The 23,660-nt window shown below is 38.2% G+C and overlaps 1 protein-coding gene across 2 annotated transcripts; it reads right to left on the bottom strand.

The window, feature by feature from the left end:
• Positions 1-317: 317 nt before the first annotated feature.
• tmc6b (transmembrane channel-like 6b) lies at positions 318-22,795 on the bottom strand. Of its 2 annotated transcripts, none has more exons than XM_041786402.1 (21): positions 22,749-22,795; positions 16,745-16,920; positions 14,833-14,963; positions 14,326-14,493; positions 12,977-13,141; positions 12,755-12,863; positions 12,580-12,664; positions 9,578-9,829; positions 8,958-9,172; positions 8,696-8,840; positions 8,390-8,545; positions 7,699-7,877; positions 7,521-7,611; positions 7,277-7,374; positions 3,349-3,444; positions 3,183-3,258; positions 2,808-2,941; positions 2,222-2,398; positions 2,058-2,136; positions 994-1,080; positions 318-877 (listed from the first exon to the last, which is right to left on the bottom strand). In XM_041786402.1, the coding sequence occupies exons 2-21, from the start codon at positions 16,798-16,800 to the stop codon at positions 863-865; spliced, it is 2,514 nt and encodes an 837-aa protein (XP_041642336.1). In that variant the 5' UTR covers positions 16,801-16,920; positions 22,749-22,795; the 3' UTR covers positions 318-862. The 2 variants fall into 2 exon arrangements, with proteins under 2 accessions (XP_041642336.1, XP_041642335.1); XM_041786401.1 differs by lacking the exon at positions 22,749-22,795 and adding an exon at positions 21,078-21,270.
• Positions 22,796-23,660: the final 865 nt, after the last annotated feature.

The following is a 23,660-nucleotide window of genomic DNA, read 5'->3' as shown; positions in this document are numbered from 1 at the left end:
TCAAAGGTGCTGCTGTTTCTACCAAATATGCTGCTTTTTCTCATTTTGGAATATATTGATTTAATAAGTCATAATTACTAATGAAATATACAAAGATTAAGATTATTACTGCTTTCTTTAGGCTACTTTTAAAAACTTTAATATTTATTTTTCTACCAGATATAACTTTCATGTATCTTAACTCTTTCAGTAATTTATCTCACAATTGTGTTTTATTTGCATGTTTTGTAAAAATGCTTGTATTACAGAAATTATTGTGTTATAATGAACAAATATGTTGTAGTGCTCCCACCTGTTTGATAAATACAAATACATGCTGAAATGATAAAACATAATTTATTTATAAAAGCATTAAAAAATAAAACAATTGTCGTTGTCCCCTCTAGGAGCTCAGAAAGAGCTCATAAAAACAAGAGTAGCATACTCACACCCACAGCATCCAGTATGTACCTTCAACATTCATACTAATTAAACAGTTTAAAAAATATTAAAACAATAAAAAAATCTGTCCAGACTGCATACATTTTCTGCATTATAAATGAAAACATATTTGTTCACAGTTGATATAAAAAGTGCTTCTATGACTGACTGAAATCTCTTCTCAGATTTTTTGTCCACAACAGTTCATCTTCCTAAAGCTTAATGTAAGGCAATTGTTCTGCAGACATGATGTGTAGATCAGACATTTTTCACTGATTCTCCCATCTCCTGACCACAGATGTTCCACCTATTAAAATCCTGGTAAGTCAACAACCAAATCCATGAAACATCAGTTTGGTCATACAGTATGTACAGTTTTCCTTGCATCTTATCATTCCAGTTATATCCTCGCTGGTTTAAAATTCCTGCAGAGGCTTGGATCTTAATAGTTTGAGTCCTGAAGGAAAAATAAAAGAGACACAGCAGGTTAAAGGACAATAAGAAGGTAAAGAGATTGTTTCAGTGTCAGGCAGAAATGCTGTTTTTCTGAGTTCCAGAGCAGGAGAGACCAACCCGATGCGTGAGTCTCCGTGCAGGAGTTCGTTTTTGCTCATGGATAGACTGCAGGCGAGTGATCAGAAACTTTTTATCTTCCCCTTCCTGAGCAGAGAGATGAACGAGGATCATGTAAAAGATAGATCAAATAGCCTTTTTTATAATTACAGGTGCATCTAAAAAATTTGAATATCATCTAAAAGCTAAGTTTTCCTATGATTTAATTCAGTAAGTAAAACTTATATAAATTCTAGATTGATCTCATACAAAGTGAAACATTTCAGGACTTTTTTTGTTTTAATCTGGATGATTACAGCTTACAGCTCACCAAAGTCAAAAATCCACAATCTCAAAATATTATTATATGTAGTCCAATTTGCAAAAATTTCCTGAGCATTCATTCTCTTATTCTGGTTCAGTACACACAACTGCAGTAATGGGGAAGACTGCGGACTTGACTATTGTCCAGAGGACGATCACTGTCATCCTCCACATGGAGGGTAAGCCACAGAAGGTCACTGCTGAAAGGGCAGGCTGTTCTCAGAGTCTGTATCAAAGCTTATTCATGGAAAGTAGACTGTAAAGGGAAAAGTAAGGTAAGTAAAGGTGTACAAGCAACTTGGATGAGAGACACCAGACTCAACAATACAGACAAGCTGAATACAGCTATTAGAGGAACCTGGACTTCACAACACCTCAGCAGTGCCACAGACTGACTGGCTCTATGCCACATGGCATTGATGCAGTTTTTTGTGCGAAAGGAGCTCAAATAATACTGAGGGCAAAAATAGGCAAAATATTCCAGAGGGTCAACATTTCTGTATTACAAACAATTATTTTGTAATGATGTTTTGTGATATTCTAATATTTTGAAATAGAGGGGTTTTTTTTATTTTTTTCAGAGCTGTAAGCCGTAATCATCAAGAATAAAACAAAAAAAAAAGTCAAGATATTTCACTTTGTATGACATGAATCTAGAATATATGGAAGTTTCACTTGATATTCATGATATTCTGTTTTTTGAGCTGCACCTGTTGTTCCACAAACTAAGACAGAGTTTTATAAATGAAGGACTGGTTTACATTCTCAATCTGCTCCTGCAGTAAGGAGATGATCTTCCTCTGACCGTCAACCACCTGACTGTGGAAGTAGATTACGATCCTGTTCAAAGGAAAACAGTGCCTCAGATCAATACAAACACTAAGAATAATCTGCTCTGTGTGTTTTTGAGTGTGTTTGTACTCACAGAAAAATACCTGCCCCGACAAACAGGAAGAAAGGATTTTCCACCAGGTAAGAGTGAGCCCTGGCCAGCAGGGACAGGTTGGGATTAGCTTTTTCCAGTTCCTCCACCCAACGCTTCCCTGCCTGAAACATTGTTTTAAGTCCACGAAACGGACCACATGAGGACGAGGGGGCAATACTGAGGACAGGAGACAGAAAAATTAGTTAAATTTCAAATGGTATTTGAAGGGAAAAGCTACATAGGAAAAAGATCAGTATAATGTTTGACCTTTGCAATAAAATAAAATGTTTGAGCCCTGATTTAAATGAGTACACAGAGTCTATCAATTTTCAGGAATAAATCTTTACTGTGTGTATTCACTATGATGAAGCCTAACACAAAAACAACCGATTTTGCCAACCTATTATTTTCTAAAACACTGTCCTTGATGGTCATCACTCTTCACACAGCAACATAAAGCACAACCAGCTGATATCACTAATAAATGTAAAGCACATCCTGGAACTTGTTTTCCAAACTTCTGTAGGAAAGTTATTCTTAAATATGAAGAGTAAACAACACAAAACGTTTTTGTGTGTGTGCGTACCTCCACATTGTGTACGTGACACACACAGAGGCTCCAAGGAAGGAGGGGAAGCAGAGGAGAGTGATAAAGATTGTGTGCATCTGGCTGACTCTGTAAGGCCTCCTCGGTGCCTGGCAGTTCATCATCACACTGCTCTGCAGAGAGAAAAATGGGCTGGAGTCAAACACAGCTTTGTTCCTTTGACAGAATGTAAAGGACAAGACACAAAAATACAACAAGTCTAACAGTCCGGCTGTTTGCAAGTCATTGATAAACTTTCACGCTCACAATAAATAAGTTAATTGGTTCAATAGTTATGAAATATTTCACAGGTAATCAATACAGAAATATTAGTATAAGCTTTTATTTTGAGGCTAAATATTTTTGTTTTGTTACCTTCTTTATGTAGAAAAGCAGGAAGAGTTTGAGAATCTGCACTGCAGGCAAGAGAGGAGTGAAGAGGACTCCCAACCTAGAAAATAAAGACCTCAATGTCATTATCCAGAAACAATTTGACTTCATGGGACATAACCTTTTCACAGCTTAGCAGAAAGTTTTGTACCAGGCCAGTGTCTGTCCGTAGATGAGTTCAAGGACATTCCTAGCAATATCAAACACGGGTTTCCTCCTCCTCTTCAGGACCCGCTCAGAAAACAACCTGCAGACAGGAAGGGGAAATTAAATCTATATAAAAACAGAAAATATGTATTCACAGAATTATCAGTTTAAACTATTGACTGTATATAAATACAGACAACATGTCTCAATCTCTTTTGCTTGAGCAAAATTGAAGCCAAAATCCTCTTACAACAAATGGTAACATCTTTCACCGGCGATGCACATGCACATACATGCAAAGTAGGCATACGAATCTTTAAGTATCACATGACTGGAGGTTGATTCTTGGGATCACGTTGTGATTTAATTCAATAAACTGGTATCCTATAAAAAATATATTCCCAATTTGTTTAAAAGGCATGGCTTGTTAGGAACTAATCCTGTCTACCTGCAAAATATTATTTGACACTGAAGGCACAAAAAATATGTTAAATTTATATCTGTGTACCAACAAACAGGTGAGGGCCCCCCGGAAAAGATGCAAGTGGCATGTTTGCCATTTTTAAACCATCTGCAAGTAAAAGTTTGCTCAGGACAAAAGAAAGTATGTTTTGAAATGAAAAGGGGAAATTTTATCATTTCTGACACAGATAAATTTTTTCCCATACTCCAAATGCAAATTGGTGATCAAGCTAGTCATGCCTGGGATTAGTTCAAGTGCATCTTGCAGATTAAACAGCAGAAATCCCTAAGGTTGCCACAGCACAACAGATTCTTATGTCTTCTTTGCATTTATGGAAAGTTCAGTGACTCTTGACTTCTTATCTGCATTTTCCGTTCACAATCCTTCCTCAGCTCTTCTAATCTGGTAAAGAATATTGCGGCCGACATGATTGTCAACAGAACAGTCAATTATGACATTACTTCAACTCTTTTTAGCATTGACCACTAAGAAAAGTGTGGCTTTTTGCATTTTTTAGTTCTGCATATGGCTAATCCGCTCCACAAAGAACATTCAAAGGGGAAATCAACGCTAACTGCTGACAGAAGGCACACGAACTGCTCAGCCTAACAAACAGCACCCTCTCCCATTTATAGGTATGTAAATGAGGAGTTGAAGGAACATTCACAATTCAGTGCAAAATTTCTCCACTCATATGCAAATATCAGTTCTCATTACAAATAGCAACTAATCCACAAAGGCCAGAAAAAGTGGTAAAACTTTAAACCAGATGAAACCAGGTAATTGTTAATAGCCAAACATCTGACTCTGCTGCCATGTGTGCCCCTCATCTTTTATCATAAATAAATACATTATTTTTTTTTAAGTAGTCCAACTGAAAGTGAGCTGAGTTATCTGAGGATCAGTGGTGAGTTTGAAATGTCATGTTACATTTTTTAATATGAGGTCAAATGTAGAGCAGCATGCTATAACATAGGAAACCACAAAATGAATCAGCTCAAAGAAAAAAGTGTACAGAGGCTCACCTGTTTACAAAATGGGAAGAGGAAGTTTATCTGTATATCTAATTTTTTGTCTGTTTGCTAGAACTATTTGTCTGTCTTGTTTGTACTTCTACACTATGAAACAACTTCGCAGGTCTGAAGAGCACACACAGTGTGTGTTTGGCACATTGAGATGTTTTGCACACAAACAGTCAAAAGTCATTTAAAAAATCATCACTGAACAGTTTCACTTGTTAAAACTGGGATGCAACTGGGTTGCAGATTAAACAACAGAAATCCCTAAGGTTGCCACAGCACAACAGATTCTTATGTCTTCTTTGCATTTATGGAAAGTTCAGTGACTCTTGACTTCTTATCTGCATTTTCCGTTCACAATCCTTCCTCAGCTCTTCTAATCTGGTAAAGAATATTGCGGCCGACATGATTGTCAACAGAACAGTCAATTATGACATTACTTCAACTCTTTTTAGCATTGACCACTAAGAAAAGTGTGGCTTTTTGCATTTTTTAGTTCTGCATATGGCTAATCCGCTCCACAAAGAACATTCAAAGGGGAAATCAACGCTAACTGCTGACAGAAGGCACACGAACTGCTCAGCCTAACAAACAGCACCCTCTCCCATTTATAGGTATGTAAATGAGGAGTTGAAGGAACATTCACAATTCAGTGCAAAATTTCTCCACTCATATGCAAATATCAGTTCTCATTACAAATAGCAACTAATCCACAAAGGCCAGAAAAAGTAGTAAAACTTTAAACCAGATGAAACCAGGTAATTGTTAATAGCCAAACATCTGACTCTGCTGCCATGTGTGCCCCTCATCTTTTATCATAAATAAATACATTATTTTTTTTTAAGTAGTCCAACTGAAAGTGAGCTGAGTTATCTGAGGATCAGTGGTGAGTTTGAAATGTCATGTTACATTTTTTAATATGAGGTCAAATGTAGAGCAGCATGCTATAACATAGGAAACCACAAAATGAATCAGCTCAAAGAAAAAAGTGTACAGAGGCTCACCTGTTTACAAAATGGGAAGAGGAAGTTTATCTGTATATCTAATTTTTTGTCTGTTTGCTAGAACTATTTGTCTGTCTTGTTTGTACTTCTACACTATGAAACAACTTCGCAGGTCTGAAGAGCACACACATTGTGTGTTTGGCACATTGAGATGTTTTGCACACAAACAGTCAAAAGTCATTTAAAAAATCATCACTGAACAGTTTCACTTGTTAAAACTGGGATGAATAAATGTGTGTGAATCTGAATCTTAATCTTACTGGCAGACTGAGCAGGAGCAGCATTGGCAGCTGTTTCACTAGTTTTTGTATTGTTTTATTGGATTAATCCTCTGAAAGTGAGAGAGCAGGTCTATATGGATGATGGAGGGATTGTCTTTACACATGCCAACTGGATGAAAATGTTTGATGTGCACAATAGTAAGTGATATCTGTGCAACAGAGCGTCCTCCTTATCTCCTAGAAACACGTCTGTGTAAACTTTATTGTGTGAAGTTTGTAGTCTGTCGCAGTGCGAGCTGCTGTTAATTCTTAAGGTAAAAAATAACTCAAAGTTCAAATTAATCAATTTATAAAATTTCGCAGCAGAAAGTTTAACACCGTACAAAAGACTTGTCCAAGCTGTAACTGATGAATGACTGGTTTCCAAACATATTAGTTTGTATGATATTAATGTGTTTTATGTGATATTGTAACAGCAGCAAAGACACAAGTGTGTGGTCACTACGCTTTCTTTTTTTCCAGTCTCTGAATCGCACATAATCATCCGATAATCATCAAATGGACCAACAGGTGTATATTTTGCTGCATGTCTCTGCACAAATGAGTTCTTGGTCTGAAAATGTAATTTTTCTATTTGCTCTGTCTCCCAGACCGTGGCATTGGTGATCTAAGCACACAGTCACTAATGTGCTGCTTGGCCTATGGCAAAAAAACATAAGTGCACTGGGGTGACAAAGTTTGTGGGCCTGTCTGTATCAGCATATGATTAGAGCAAAACGTTTTAGTGGATATGGTGCAAAAGAGGAGCTATTTGCAGGCAAAAAACTCGAGCTATTAGCACAAGTGGATTTACCCCTGAATGTCTAAAAAAGTTTAAGAAATTGTAAGAGCTTACTACAGTGTCAGAAACAGAGTTGGAGAATAAATTACTTGACATGTTTTTAAATTACAATAGTTTGCCCATGTTTTAACCATTAGCATGGAGGAGGCGGAGCTTATGACTGACCTAGGCTGCAGTCAGTCAGCAGAAGGAGCTAAAAATATCTAAGTTTTACCTTCAAGGAGCAGTTGTGCCATCCATTTTTTAAATAAAATCTATGGGTTGATTTTTTCAATTGTTATGAGCTCTGTTATAAAAATAAATATGTGACCGTTTGTTCTATTAAAGTTTTCTCCTTAAATTGAGAGAAAATAATGCACAGAGGGTTTTTCTATGAAGACCTACCCCCAAAGAAACTCTCCAAACAAGGTGTACAGCAGAGTGAAGATGAAGTCCATGAGAAGGAAACGATAAAGCTCCTGACCGACAAAACTCTCCCAGCACTAGAGAAAACAGTAACAAGTTCAACACACATCACACTGAGCAACGTTTTAATAATTAAGATCAGTTGTGCACAAAGCTGTGAGGAAAAAAGTGGCGGCTATAGAATATAAAAGTGAAAACTACAGTTTCTCATCGTTCATGTTACCTTAAGTCCAATGCTTTCCGGGTCAGAAGCCACTCGGCCCAGCCAATGGTAGCACAGGACACCAAGCACACACACTTTCAACATCAAGTTCCTGGACACACCAATAACAAGCGTATTAGCCACCAAAGCATCCATCACTTCTTTTCTCTCTTTTATTCTGACTTGTGTAAAATCATACCTGCTGATGGCGACATATGTGCGTACAGTTGGAGAGTCGTAGTCCTCCATCCAGGCTGCGAGGTTAAACAGGCCAGGGAGAAGCAGATTAATGAGGGACACGACCACAGGGAGAGCCAGCAGACTAGCCTCGTTCAACAATGGGTTCTTGACGATTCTACGAGAGGTCTGTCTGAGGTTCTGTTATGTAGAAAGAGTGAGAGAGACAAAGATAAGGGCAGATATAACTTGGCGTAAGCTCGCTCCCAACAAGATGATGTATTATTTCTCTCTCAGGCTCTTATTTTAAATTCAAAATACCACCTAAACTTTGTGTATTTCAAACAAAGCATACCTGTGTAGTAATATATACACCACCAAGCACAGTAATATCTCCTTTATTCCACTTGTTTAACATGTAGAATCAATACTGAAGTGAATCACTGTTTTTGATTCATAAGATCCTCTAACAAGTGAAATGTTCAGATCCTTTAAACATTAGACAGGCTTTAAAAATCTGAAAGAATAAAACAAGAGGTATTCAGATGTTCCGATTTTATTTGGACTACACTTTGATTCCTAATACGCTGGCTAGCATGGTCAAATGTGGGGTTAGCAACAAATGCTTAGGACAATAATACAGCCTGTTTTCTGAATATTTGATTCATTCTTATTTAAGAACATCCTCAAACCCTGAACCCTGCCTACCTTACCTGATGCATGTATTCAGAGAAGTAGTATATACCAAGCACACATGCAGTGGTGCTTGCGATACAGATGGACCACGCCAGACCATGAACCATCAGTCTGCACAGCCTCTGACGAACAGTGTTTTTGACTTGCTTATGATTCACCTCTGCTAGCAGCTCCTATAAGAGGGAGAAGCAATGAACAGCACAAAGGGAAGGAGACGGATAAGAGAGTACCAGATCAACACATTCCTGTCTGCACTATGTGACAGAGAGGGAGGTAAAGAGGAGGATGCGTTTTTGAAAATTCAAGTGTGTGGGTGTGTTTACCTTGAGCTGGGTGCAGATATTCTCAGACATGAGCTTCACTGAGGATTTCTTAATAACTTTGAAGTCCCAGGAACAGAGGACCTTCATGGCCAAGATACTGTGAGATTTGTCGATTCGGAAGCTCTGACCAAATGACTTTGACATGCTGTTTGGAAAATACATATTAGCTTACTTCATCTGACATTAAAATATCATGATTCATTTGTACATTTTATCCGTGTACATGCAGCTTTATATTCTTAATGTTAGAGAGAGTTAGTACCTGTACACAAGGATGATGCATGTGATGAAGAAAGCCACACCTATGGTGAAGAAGTAAGCAAGTGGCATGCTGTACGAGTGCTGCTTTGACACACAATCCTGAATGGTTTCATTTGACAGAGAGACACTCTGTGCACCAGCAGCATCCCTGCAGCTGTTATGCAATGTGTAGTTACAGTAGTATCCATAGTACATCACAGAGTCGGAGAAATAGCCCTGAGAGAAGAGGAGATAGGTGCTGTTACTAACACTCTGCTTCACAGGTTATTTTATCATATTAAACAGAACATGATTCTTAACACTCCTGGTTATGTTTTTTTGACAGTCTGACAATTATAGAAAAATATTTTTAAAAAAACCTATCTCCATAAAAATCCACAATCTGTTAATATGTTTTCATGTTAGCTTCAAGATTTGATCTGTTCGACAAAAAAAGTCATCTTTAACTTCACTGAGAAGTTCAGGATGACTGTTTGCACTGGAAAATAACTTCAGAACTGGAAACTTATGACACAGAACAACAGCTTCACCCAGGATGTGGGGACAGATTTCTTAAAACTGTGACCTCACAGGGTTTGAGAAGTGTTGCAATAGCATGTTTTCATGGCACTCTAAGCTTACCCCTCCAGTGAGGAGCTCCAGTCCAGAGAAGGAACGTCTCTCCACTGGTGGTGGATGCACTGCCTGAGGCAGAACCATGAACGCTCCCGTCACCAGGAACAGGAAAAGGTTGAAGAAGAGCAGCGTTTTCAGGAATAGGAAATAGGAAAGGACCCCAGAGCCGAAGCGCCCACCCACTCTCTTGAGTGCAACTTGCCACAGCTGGAGGGAGTGCAGGAAGGACAGCCAGCTGTACCAACTCTGCCTCACAGCCTGGGAGGAGAAAGTGAGGGAAAACAAGGAAAAATAATTGTAAAAAACATTTTTAAAAAACTTACTTTGATATTACAGTCCCTATAAAAAGTATTCACCCAATGGAAGTTTCATGTTTTATTTGATTATATAAATCATTCATGGTCAATGTATTTTGGCTTTCTTGAGAAAAAAATCAAAATACCTCTTTAATGTCAAAGTACAAACAAATAAATGCAAAGTAATGTCTATCAAATGAAAATATGTAATGTATTAGAGACTGCATAAATACCCCCCCCTTTAAAGTGACTGACCTAATTCAACAAAGGTCCAGTCAGTTGGTGCTAGTGGTCTCACAGTTAGTGAAATAGATCACCTGAGCAAACACTAAGCACTGCACATCACCACAAACACGCCATCCCTACTGTGAGGCACAGTGGTGGCAGCATCATGCTGTGGTGATACTTCTCAGCAGTTGGCCCTCGAGGGCATGCAGAAAAATATAGGGAAAATCCTGGAAAATCCATTATATATTTGTGTTTAAATGACATTCTTCTTTTTTTTAACATTTTCTTTTATTTATTTATTTAACCAGGAAAGCCTCATTGAGATTAAGAATCTCATGTACAAGAGTGTCCTGGCCAAGACAGGCATCTTAACAATTAAGAGAGTTGCAAACATTAAACATACAAAACACAGATCAACCAATCCAGAGTCACAGATCAGAAAGTCATCAGTAAAACATCTTCAACCTGATGTATCTTCCTCCAAAACCTTCAATCTACTTTAAAACAATTTAAAGAGACCAGCTCCCCAAGACATACATTGTTCTGCAGAAGATTCCCGGCTACAGGAGCAGTGTACCTGAAACTCTTTACCCATTTGAAGACGGACTTTGGGGAAAGATAGCAAAAGTAAATTTTGTGACTGAGTCACAGAGCGAAGAGCGTAGCTTCCAGAACTTTTCACATGAATAAAATCACACAAGTAAGGTAGAAGCAGGGTTAGTAGAGCCTTATACATAAGGATATGTCAATGATTTACCCAATGTGTGGTCAAGAAGGCCAATCAACTCCATCATACAGAATACAATGATGAGTCAAGGACTTAAGATTGGTTATAAACCTCAGTGCCCCATGGTACACCGTATTCAAAAACTTAAGGCATTGAGAAGATGCATGCATGTACAGAACATCACCATAATCAATCAAAGGCATAGAAGTGGTGGAAACAAGCCTTTTCTTTGCAGAAAAAGAAAAACAAGTCTTATTTTTGAAGTAAAAGCCCAGTCAAGCTTTAACTTATTTACAAGTTGATCCATATAAAGCATGAAAGTCAAAATCAACAATGAAGAAACCAAGATATTTATAAGAAGACACAGATTCAATCACATCACAGTGGGAGTAGTGACCGAAGAAAGGTTCCGTGACTTTTTCTGAGTTTGAAAACATCTTGAGTTTGGTTTTGTCTGGATTCAGAACCAAGAGCAGAGCCTGATGCCTTGTAGGAGCGAAACAGTAAATGACAGTGTTATCAGCGTATAAATGAACATTAGTATTTGGCACATTTTGACCGATACTGTTGATATAAAGTATAAATAACAACAGGTCAAAGACTGAGCCCTGAGGCTTTGACATTAAAGATATGCCCCAAAAAAGTCTAATTATACTGACCATGATTGCTAAACAACAAAATCCCCCTTGGATGTTTGATAATAATAGGGTATGACATCCAAGGGTGTGAGTACTTTTTAAAGACACTCTGAGTTACATGAACAACCCACAATGCAACAGTTCAATTCCAACTAGACTTTATGCATTTGTTTGTGTTAAGCTCTAAGAGACTACAATCTCTGACTCACACTCCCAGAGCTGTAAACGCTTGAGCAATAATGATTACATGATAACAACACCGACAGGAAATACCCACTGGCACCCAGTCAGAGGCAGGAAGCGCGTTGTTCTGCTGTCTTTACACGTGTATGTTTCTTTGATCCATGTATCATTAGAAAAATGGCATTAACTCATGTTTCTTTACATAAAAATGTCTTAAAACAGGAACAATCATGAAATCAATCTGTCTAGACAGGCAGGTTGATGATGACATGCAAAACTGAGAAACTGAAAATGTAACAACTTCCCAACTTTGTACGAAGATCCTAAATCAGTACCATACCTCTATTATACAAGTTTCCTTGGACTTTCACAGCTTCAGTTTGATTTGCTGATTTGCTCCTCAGCTAGCACTAAGTATGAATACGATCTAATCCCTCCTCTTGCCTGAGTTAGTTTGCAAATCACACATTTCATAATATGGTGTGGCTATTTTCATCATATGACACCTCAGCCACACAGACAAGGATATCCTGTGAAAAAGTCATTGTTGTAGGGTTCTACTTTTCATGTCGAAAGTAAAAAAGGTAATTCTTTAGTTTTAAGATGCAGATTATGCACTTTAACTCTTCTATTAATCTTTAAATTTTGTAACAAAATATTTCTATCATAAAATATAAGACATCATGGTAAGACGCCTGAAAGTTTTTTTTATAATAGTGACATCTTCATTACAAAAAACGTGGCTATCTGTGATTTAGTCATAAAGTTCCTACATGGAAGTTGTGGCCAGACTGATTATGCATATGTGTGAGTCAATCTGACAGCTACAAATACAAACAACTGTATTAATCTACAAACTGTGTCAGAGTTAAATGGCTCAGTTTTTTCTTGTGGAAAAAAAGGGTAAGAAATATAAAACTACTGAAAGTGACTCACAATGATAATGTAGTATTTGAGTCGACTGCAGCAGGGGATCTTGCTGCCAGAGAGTGTGCGTTTCTCCTTTTGTAATGCTAGCCTCCTGAAGATGGAGAGTCAGAGAGAGACAATCAGAATTTGTAAATACACAACTGATCTATATGGGACCAACGAGATCCGTAAGAAAACCCACCTGAGTTCACCCTTCTCTTTCACACTGAGGGGCATTGCTCTGAGCATCCTGACACGGTCGCTCACAGACAGGTTCTGCAGGTTGTTCACCAAACGTTCCCTCTTACTCACTGGAGCACATAAATATAAACACACGCACATAGAGAATTGCTTACTTTAAAGCCCCGTCAAGCACAGGTGAGTTTAATCCTTACGGCTTATGAGCAAAACATGTTTTCCTGACCCTCTGTTTCCTCAGCGTCTGTACTGTCTGCTTCCATGCCATAGCCTCGTATACTCGGTCTGGCAGAGCGAGAGAAGTCTTTGATGGCAGGCCTGCTCTGTCTCCGTCTGCGGAGCTGCATGGTTCTGTTGTAGTACTGAGAAATGATGGCTCCTCTGCTGCGACCTGACAAGGGAAAAAGGAGCAGACTGTTCAGAGACAGAGTCAAGCATTTTCTGCATTGAAGCATTCAACCCAGTATTAAAAAACAAACAAACTGCACCAGAACTCATGGGAAAAAGACAGACATAAATGCAGCAGTGATGTCAGGCAACACTCAGTCCAGTGATGAGTCGCTGATCTTGAGCAGTCTACTTTAGTTATGCTCAGAAATGTTTAAAATAGGGGCTAAAAACAAGAAAACTATAAAGGTTGTTTAAGCTGCTGCAAAAATAAACAAATAGAGGACTTCAATACAGGAAGGATAAAAACCAGATAGTGAAAACAGGAGAGCTGGTTTTAAAAAGCAGCAGAACGTGTTCATTTAAAGGACTTCATGTGGCTGTTTGCAGAGAGAAAGAACAGAAAAATAAACAGTATGTTATCACTTATGTTTCCCAAGTTAAAAGCTATACCAGAAGATATAACATGTGGCACAAACACAGAAATCACACAACAGCTATCTTTAACAACAAAGTGAAGCACCTGACCTGCCTCAGACACTGACAGGAAGATGATAAATAAACTGCTTCCCCATGAAACTCTGGTCAGCTAAAACAGCCTGTTTGAATGTTCTCTCCTGTCTGCTGCTCCACATAAGAAGCTCTTAATCAAGCCATGCTAACACAGTACCATACCTTGCTAGTTATGGGATTTAAGTAAAGGCAACAAGATTAGTTCTTTAAGGTGGGGTTTCAACAAACCAGGGTAGGAAGTTTCCTCAACCTTTGTGTACTTTGAGATCTTGAAATGATTTTAAACTTTTTCACTGCCAGACGGTTCAGCTTTACAGCATGCCTATGCTCAGGCCTACAATTATGCATTGTCTACTGCTAGGTAAGCAGGTTTTTGTACCCAACAATTTGAAAAGAAAGGGCTGAATTTGAAAGTTACTTCAAATCACCAGTTGAAAAACAATAAAAAAAGCTTTTGTCATGTATACAACTATAAGGCAGCTACAAAACTATCCAATACATCCCTCTGACTCACAGGCTAGCCATAATTGCTCCTCAGTCACAATTTTTAGTGACTCCTCCACAATCCAATCTTTACTAACTCTGAGGTGGAAAGCAACAGTAGACTTGACTACTTCTAAACTTCACTGCTCATATAATCTTAATTTATGAATATCATAACTGTAATAAACTCACCGATGGTGCGGCTTGGCATGGAGGACAGGACCTTCATAGTGGCTGAGGACCATCGTTCACCTATGAGTGGGTCTACCTGTCTTTCATCATTTTCCCATTCCATGTCCCTCTGCCCCCCCATCCTGCCCCTAAACTCATGTCCAGGGCTTGACAGGTAGCCTAAATCATCTGTGAAAAAAAAAAAACATTGATAGTGTTGAAAAGAGAAAAAACAACGTTAATTTTCAAGCTTTCATGTTGGTAATGTTTAAATTTTGTGAAAAGGTCTTCAATAAGCTTATAATACACATGAGAAACAATATAACAGAGAAAATAGCTGGCCATTTTACTCTGCATCGAAAGAGTTCCAAAAATGTTATTTTACAAAACAAAGAAAAAGCCATGTCATTATTTTCCCAAAATCATCCAGTTTTATATTGTGATACAAACAGATTATTATCATAACAACTAGCTCTTATTCCAATTCAGCTGCTGACATGCATCTATATCTTTTAAGTGACAGATTACCTCGACCTTCTTCGTCCAGTTCTTTCTGCAGCTGCTGCAGCTCAAATGCGTCTGAGAGTCCTCCATTCTGACTCTGCTCTGCTATCAGCTGGTTGAACGAGTCATGAACACCTTCCTCATCTATTGGGCTCCTGGCAGAGAGGCACATAGACATAAAGAAACATAGAATTAAAGAAAAACAGAAACGGAGTTTTGAAATTACCAGTACCAAAACGCCTTAATTATAGCAAGCAAACCAGTATGTACAACATCCCCAGTACAGTCATTTTAATCCACTAAAAAGCTTACTTTTTCTTATCCTAAACAGAAGCCTACACAAGCTTAGTATATGTTGTGATTGACAATAGTAATGATTTACCCACTTGGACGTTTTAGCCTTTCATGATTTTTTTTAAATCAATCACAGTCAATATATTAAGGCTTTTTTTGCCAGAAAAAAAAAAAATCTTCAATGTCAAAGTAAAAACATATAACAAGTAATGTAAGTTAAAGAAAAATATCTAATGTACAATTAGTGATTGCATAAAAATTCACCCCCTTCAAGTCAGAATTTAGTAGATGAACCTTTAGATGGATAAGTCTCAATCGGGCTTGCACATTGAGGTCTGGGCTTTGTCTCGGCCACTCCAGAACATTCACCTTGTTGTCTTTAAACCACTTCTGTGTAGCTTCATGCTGTATGCTTTGGGTCACTGTCTTGCTGGAAAATAAATCTTCTCCCAAGCCATAGTCCTCTTGTAAGCTAAATAAAATAGTCCTCCAGAATTTTCCTATATTTTGCCGAAAAGCACCAATTGGCTGTACCTCTGTTGAATTAGGTTGAAATTGTAGAAATCTGTTCTCACTTTAACATTAAAGACAGGCAGTGTACAAGAGGTACCACTAGAAATAATGGCAAAGGTACACTGATTCCATGTCAATTTTTACATCAATATTGTAATATTAATGTTAAATATACCAGTTATAGCCAATCAGCAACATTTGTCAAAGCAAATGAAATGTCAGATATCAGTGTTTTCCAATCATATTTCAAGATAATTCAATTTGGGAAAACCACAAAATGATCCTAGAAGGCATCCGGGTGTCCCATGAACAGCCACATAGCCAGCTTTAGCTTAGTCTGTTACATCCATTTGACAAAAATGTAAACCGTATAACATCTGTATAGGGTTTGTTGTGTTAAACTAATGAGAGAAAAACATATACAGTATGTATAACACTGGTAGAGGAGGAGTACTCAGTGTGTCCAGTACTCAGGTTTAGGCATCAGATCATTTATTAGAGAGAAACCCAGTATGGGAACACCTATAAAGTTTGGTTTTCAAAGACTACAGTCCAGATGCAGAGCACTTTGATGACTACTGCTGCACACTTAAAGCACCACGGATAAAACTCAATGATCCTCTGACTCAGTCACTAGTCTCATGAGGGGAAACAGCAATCCACAGAAAACTGTGAAGTAACTTTCAGTCATCTGTGACAGAACAGCCCAGTCGTCTTCTGTGTGACCTCTTCCTGTTCTATAAATGTAAGTCTAGGCCAACTGGACTCACTGTGTTTTGTTTTACTGAGAACAAGAGGGACAAAAACACAGCAGGTCTAGTTTCCTTTGACTTTTATACAGAGAGAGCATAGGCCAATCAGGCTTCAACAGTGTTCAAATAGAAATATTGTCTGTGTGGAAACACAGACACAAGCAAGAACATGAAAGACTGTGCATTTTAATCTGCCATCCACTTTAGTTCTCAATAAGACATGAAAGTTCAGTTAATCCTGTCATCTCGGTTCCTTCTTCCCCTCCCAACCACACGGCCTTCATGTATAGCAGAGCAGGGTGAGCTGAGAGATTCAAACACAAAAACAAACAGAAAAAAAACATGAAGAAACAGAAAAGACAACAGAAAAAACTCACTCTAGGCCAGCTTCCATGAGGGGGTAGTGCAGGTCAAAGTTAACATTTTGAGCCATTCTTCCTCTCCTCCCCCAGCAGTCTGACTCCTTCTGGCCGTCTGTTTCGGTTGAAAAGGGATCACACCCTCACCAGCTCAGACCTGCACTCCACTCCCACCATGCTGTTTTTTTCTTTACCTGGGGAAAGAGGAGGGGAAAAAGAGGGTGGGTGGAGCAATGGGAAGTAAAGGAGTTACAAGGTGAAAGAGGGGAAAAAAAGGCAATAGACTTGTGGAATTTGAATGCTCTTGTCATGTTACTGCTTGTCCTGAACATATTTTAATCACACAATAAGGAAGCAAATTTTGGAGATCGTATACACAACAATTAACTATGGCACTTCAGGTGTTATCTGTAACCTTAGGCTAATGAAATAAGACTTCTTATGTCTTTCTTTAAAACTGTGTGCATCCACTTTTTGTGTGCTGTCAGATTTCTGCTGAGTGTCATGTGACAGTCACAGGAATGAGATGCATCATTTTGTCCAGACTCATGAGACTTCAATTGTTACCCTGCCTGTGATGAAGACTATGGTCACAGTCAGATGCCAACCTAGTCACCAGTGGATAAATATTCATGCCCTTCGACAGAAAGATGCATTGTCCACAATTGCAGTCACACAGTGTCATATGGGAGGTTGTAAGGAAGCATGCTGGTTTCTGTTTGTGTTATTTTGTATTTAAAAGGCCACAAGCAAAAATCTGTCCTCACTTATGTGCAACAACTACACATAAACCTTCATCAAAGACAGCATGTCCTGTTGTTTAAAACACAACCACTGGAGTCATAAAACAGAACTTTGGTGGAGTTTTTGTGATTTAAGGAAATTGTTTCCAGACATTCATTAGTGGGTGATTAAATCTCTTTACAGAGTCATCTAAGAAGCAGCCTGTGGATAAATACAAACTTTTAACTATAAAAATCGACTTAATGGGCGTCCTAGTTGGCTATAAAAAAGAAAAAAGTATCTCAGAATTTACCTATATCCCTCACAGAATATAAAAAAGGCAATACACAGGTGGATAGGGAATTGCACCCTGAGCTAAAAATTTTACCTTCCTGGTTATACTCTGTGGCTCTCTATACTTCTGGGTTTATCATGACCATTGTACACAATGAAGCAAATCAACAAGCAGGACTCTGTTTGGAAAAAGTGGATTTCTAAGATTCTGGCAGCAGACCTTCCACTCTCAGACCTGCTGCAGCCTCAACTGTGAGGCCTCCTCCAATGATGTTTGTTTTCCATGTTTATGAACACTGGCTGACATAGAACAGGCCTGAGTTAGTGGATTTTAAAAATTATAAGATAAAGTAAATTCATTCAGAAAATTCCTCTTCTAGATAACTTTGATCCTGTCTAAACCAGGAATTAAAGCAAATACCTGTGCACCGTGAAGCACCAGCAGTGACCATTCCTCTATGGATATGACATTGTTTTACAAAAAATATATCGACATGTTTTTGTCAACTCTCTTATAAAGTCAGGGGTATTCTGTGTGAATGTCATCCAAATTAGCCACTAAAATTTGAGTCGCACGACTGACTTTGAACTCCACCGACTTTCAGTCAGATCTCTGGGGGGGGGGTGCAAGTGTCTGTCTCCTCTTAAGTTGTTAAAAGTAGGCTCAGTCATACAAACTAACATCCTGATAATACATTCAGGTATAGTTAATACAAAGGGGGTTTTTTTGTTTAAAAAAACTTGTTTTGGGGGCTTTTTTGTTTGGATTTGAATGGTACAAACAATTTAAATTGATGTGTAATTTTGACAGAAATATATTAGATTGGGGCGCAGGTGGACAAGTGGCTAAGGCGCGCACCCCATGTATGCAGACGGCCGGGGTTCGACTCTGGCCTGAGGCCCTTTACTGCATGTCTCTCCCCAGCTCTCATCCCTGTTTCTGACTCTATCCACTATCCTCCTCTATCAAATAAAGGCACAAAAATGCCCAAAATAAACCTTTAAAAAAAAAAAGAGAAATATATTAGATCTTTTCATGTGGGACCTGGGGTCCTCAGCTCTTCCTAGATACTAGACAATAGATTCTTGATGGAAAAAAAGGTTGTGAACTACTGTTCTAACACCTTTGAGCTTAACAATAAAATAATAAATAAATAAGAATAAATAAATATTAAGTTTGAAATACAATACTGTTAGTCATCCCACAGCAAACACAACAAGGTCAAGTCTTCTGTTAAACATGAATGAATGATTTAAATGTTAAACAAGGTGTTGAGCTGGATTTATTTTGTAATTTCTTTAATCGCTTTAAGGCCAGAGACAGAAGGCTTGCAGCCAAACGGTCTCAGGGATCAGACTGTCTTGGGTCTGGGGGATGTTTTGCATTAATGTGCAAAGATTCATTATTTTAAGATATTTACTTTATGTCACTAGCCATGCCATGAACTGACGTTCATCTTCTAGTTTTTTAATGGATAGTTGCTTTAGCAATTCAGCTGAAAGAGAGAAAATAAAGCCTTTCATTCATATCAACCAAACTTTTTACATTCTAATAACCCAAGTTGTTCTAACTTTAAGTAGTTTTTAAAAAGGGCTGTGCTATAAAGGAAAGAAATTTGAGTATCAAGAATCACAGCATGGTCTAAAAGGTTTGAAAACCTTCTCAAAATACTCCAAAGTCACATTAAATGGAGACACTGTTTTTTTTTTAATCTTACTTGTGCACCTTAAAAACATTCTTTCAAATCTAGAGCTTCTATGTTTGATTAAAATGAAAATCGTATTTGTTTTTCACACTTAAAGGAAAAAAAAATATATTAAATTATGTCCAAACAGTCTTTCTGAACAACATGTTTCTAATTAAGAGTCTATAAAGTTTATGGTACTAAAGACAGTTAAAGACACATAGATCCACATCCTGTTTACATGCTCCCTGCTCCAAAGTGATAACGTCCCTCTTGAGATTTGAAGGTTGTCTAAGGATTTGAAACTCTTTAGTAACAGTGAATATTTCCCCTTCATCTGTCTCTTAAAGAGCAGCTACCTGGTCCCACAGATATTCACCAGTTATTAGGCTAAACTAGGTTATACTTACCAACAAAGAAACAAGACGTTTATGTGATTCAGTCTCATCCTGGGTACGTCCCCTTACTACATGCTTCTAAAACAGAACTATTGCTAAACAACCACCACGCTGGAAAGTTTGATTCCCAGAAAGAGGCTCCTTCACTAAAAACATCCAGCTCCCACACAGCAAAGATCATCAGATAAAAGTACCAACATCATCACAGATGTGTATACTTTGTGCATGGTTTTCTGGGTGAATAACAACTTACAATGTGTATATAAACTACTGAACACATTAGAATAAAACTCCTGCTCTTATTGGGGGCCTCATGGTTCTGCCCTGAAGTAAATGTGATATCAGCTGCATGTATGTAGCAGGGTGCAGCTCTGAATGTCAGCTAATGCACTGACTGAACGACTCAAAAATGTCCTTCTACCATGATCAACCTTTATCCCTCTTTTGAGCTAATTCTTTACAGGCCCTGTAGCTGCAATCTACTGCACACATCTGCTATTTTCCCCTCCTTCTTTCAGCATACTTTTCTCATTCCCAGCGGTTTCTGAGATCAAGTTACACTTTCCAAAAAGGTCCATTTCAAAGATTTGTTTTTGCTGATCTGTCTTTCTGTGAGTCAGTTTCTCAGTGCTGCAGGGCACAGCAACAAAACACAAAGGTCCTATGCAAAACTGCATTGCTGAGGTGCTTTGTCACTCTCTAACATTGTGTGTTTTAGCCTCATAGTGACTCTTGGTGTTCTTTTTGACACGTGTATATTTGAAAACCAGTATTAAAGCAGTCCTGTGAGACTGCACAGTCTGAACAGGATATGGTGGGGGCAGGAGAGACATTCAAAAGCCTGACAGGGGGTCAGAGGAGAGCTGCAGGACTGCCAGATAAAATATGCTGGGATTTAGGGATGGGCGATAAATATAGTTTTAAAGATATATCAAAAAATTCTTAAGCGAGATAGTGTAAGAACATTTAATTTATGTCAACATTGTTTGAGATGATCTTAATTTTGAAAAAATGGATGTGCAATACTGAATGGACAATTATTTTATTCCCACCACAAACATGTAGTTTATTTTGTGTTAGTTTTAATGTATATATTGACATCGTGTAGCTGGCTATTTACAAAAGTGCCTTTGTGATATTTGACTTTGACTTGATTTTTTTTCCATTTCTTTCCAGGAATAAAAAAAATCAAGATATGATTTGTGTATCGCCATTCAGCAATAGAATATGAAGATATATTTGGTTCCTTACATCCAGCCCTCCTGGGAAAAACAGAACTCAGTTTGGTTCAGTGTGAGATCACGTTGGGTCAGAAGTTAGGCTAATTAAAGAGCACAGCTGCATTCAAATTAGGAAATAAAAAGAATGAAACCAGGGAAAACACTGAATGAAGTTCAAGAACAGAGGAGCAATTCCGAAGCAAAACAAGTTTCTTCCCCCAGGCTGTTACTCCGATGACCACTCAACACTTACAGAGTGTCAACGTTTCACTCATTAGTCTAGTTAGCTCACTAATTACTACTTGAATCTACTCACTGTACTTAAACACTTTAAGTGTTCATCCATTCACTGTAACTCAAATACTGTAAGATGGCTCCCTGTGGTAAAAGGCGTCACATCAATGCACATTTGCTATCAACTGTCTTTGATTATCTTATCTAGCTCATGTAAATCTGCCCACATCCTTGCATACTTTATACTTCTGATCATGTCTAGTCAGCATCCTTGCATCCTTTGTACATATTGCAACCATACTATCAGTGCCCTGGGACTCGTATGCACTAGAAAACAATACCTGAAAGAGCTTTTATTTATTTATTGTATTTGATGTTAATAATATCATATATATGCATGCACATTTTCTTGTACATAAAACAGAAAGCAGAATGAGGTTATCAGCAGACATAAGGGTGAGGCTGAGACATGAGGCTAAAAGGAAGGGAGGGGTGTTGAATGCATCTCTGTCCTCTGACAACTTTCAACAACTGCAGGACTATCAGTTCCCAGAGAGCTGAGAAAAACCAACAGAGGGAACAGGGTGGCACAAAGCTGCAATAAACATAGCAACCTAAGTACTTGTAGATTAGTGCCTTCGTGTTGAGTGAGTCAGACATCAAATTTAGTCACAGGAAAAGGGGGTTACAGGGACAAATTGTAGAGGGTTTAAGAAGCAAACACGCAATGCTGTGTTTAAGAGAAAACGAAGCCAAACAAAAGGCAAGCTGAGAAGCAAGAGGACAGTAAAAGGCTGCTAACAAGGGAGATAGAAGAGGACAAAAGAGAAAATGTGATGCAATTCAAACGACTGGTGGCTTTAATACAGTCAGGCATGCATGCACAGACACAATTACACTGTTATTGCACTCTGGGGCCCAAAGACCTCCCCGCCTTCATTGAAAAAAAAAAGACAAAATTATAGGTTAAATGTTGGCAACAGTATTCTACAGTAACTGGGAACCCCGTGCTACAACAGAAACTATGAGGAAAAGTTTGTCACTGACTGCCTGTCCATTGCAACTTCATTAGTTTGTGATAAAAACGAAATTACAATAGTGCACGACAAACCACTTGGTCATCACTCAGTGGTTCATTTACCCGAAATTGTGACTATGTAGTAACACATATTGATTTTCTGCTTAGCACGTTCACATGTCAGAACGACAAACGGCAGATCCAAAGATTTTGCTCTGAAAAATACTTCATTATATAGCTGTCCACTGTAAAGAGTGATTTACACGCTAACAGTAGCGACCACAGGCTAACTACAAGTTTGTCAACTTCTCAACGAGTTTCAGTTAGTTACCTTTGTTAAACTTTGCGGGTGACAACAAGTCTGTACTTTTAAAAACTCAGAAATAGGCTAAATTAGATGGAACAAAAGCCTAAAAAATTAGACAAGAGACTGCTAAAAAACCCACTTACCCGATCGGAATCTTGTCAAACCAGTATACGCCGCTGTGTCAGTCAACATAGTCTGCACGCGCACCCCGACAGTGCGGGGCAAACCATTTACCCATAGGGATGTTATGGTCCACATTCATATCACAAAACAGATAAACCTGTCGTAACAACAAATCTTCAGGTCTTTTTGAAATATATACGCTATATTTACATAAAAACCCACGAGACAAAGCCTATTAAAAGCCCCGATACTTGAATGACAACAATGTAACATAAAATAACCCCTGCAAACCTGCTCTCTTGGTTTAGTCCTATTCATCGTTAAAATCCCTCTACCGGCGTTTGTCTACTGGAGCAATGCAACCATATTAACTAAACCATCTAAACTTACCGAGACAATCGACCCATGAGACACAAATTTAGATCTTAGCCTACAATTGTTGATTAAAACTGGTGTCATAGACTTTGCACAATTTATCTGATGAGGATAGTTGAAGTCTGAAAAGGTAATAGAAACAGTAGGCTACTACCTGTAAAAACAGAGGTAGCCTATCATCTGATCATAGAGTATACTGGCCCTTCCTCTTGTATCACGTGTCCTTACCTGCCAACGCCCTGGTTAAAACAGGTAAATAGCTGTAGGAGGGCCTTAATGAAAAGTGACCCCTCTGAAAACACAAAGTCCCTTTGCATTATTGTCAAGTAAAAGTTCATCTCTGAACAGAAGGAATAATTTAGCCTGTTTTTATTGCAAATGTGGATTATCCTCTATGTGCATTCGTTTTCTTTGAAACTTTTATAGTGTATGTTGAATTGTCACACTCCTGCCAAAAAACAAAATCTATTATAAAATCCTTAAATCATATAAGTCTTTATTTCAAATCACATGGGCCAATCTGCTGCACCCTGCCACTAGGCTTTTCAAAATTCTCT

This window comes from Cheilinus undulatus, linkage group 4, assembly GCF_018320785.1.
Source record: "Cheilinus undulatus linkage group 4, ASM1832078v1, whole genome shotgun sequence".
NCBI classification, from domain to species: Eukaryota; Metazoa; Chordata; class Actinopteri; order Labriformes; family Labridae; genus Cheilinus; species Cheilinus undulatus.
The sequence above is the reverse complement of the archived record's forward strand: the minus strand, read 5'-3'. Positions and strand labels throughout refer to the sequence as shown.

Bases quoted from the DNA above. Each gene is read 5' to 3' on its own strand.
- tmc6b (XM_041786402.1), bottom strand. From the start codon at position 16,800: ATGGCTCAAAATGTTAACTTTGACCTGCACTACCCCCTCATGGAAGCT. The intron at 12,665-12,754 runs GTGGGTTTTCTT...CTCCATCTTCAG, and splicing joins AAAGAGAAGGGTGAACTCAG to GAGGCTAGCATTACAAAAGG. The intron at 7,612-7,698 runs GTATGATTTTAC...TGGTGTGTCCAG, and splicing joins ACATATGTCGCCATCAGCAG to GAACTTGATGTTGAAAGTGT.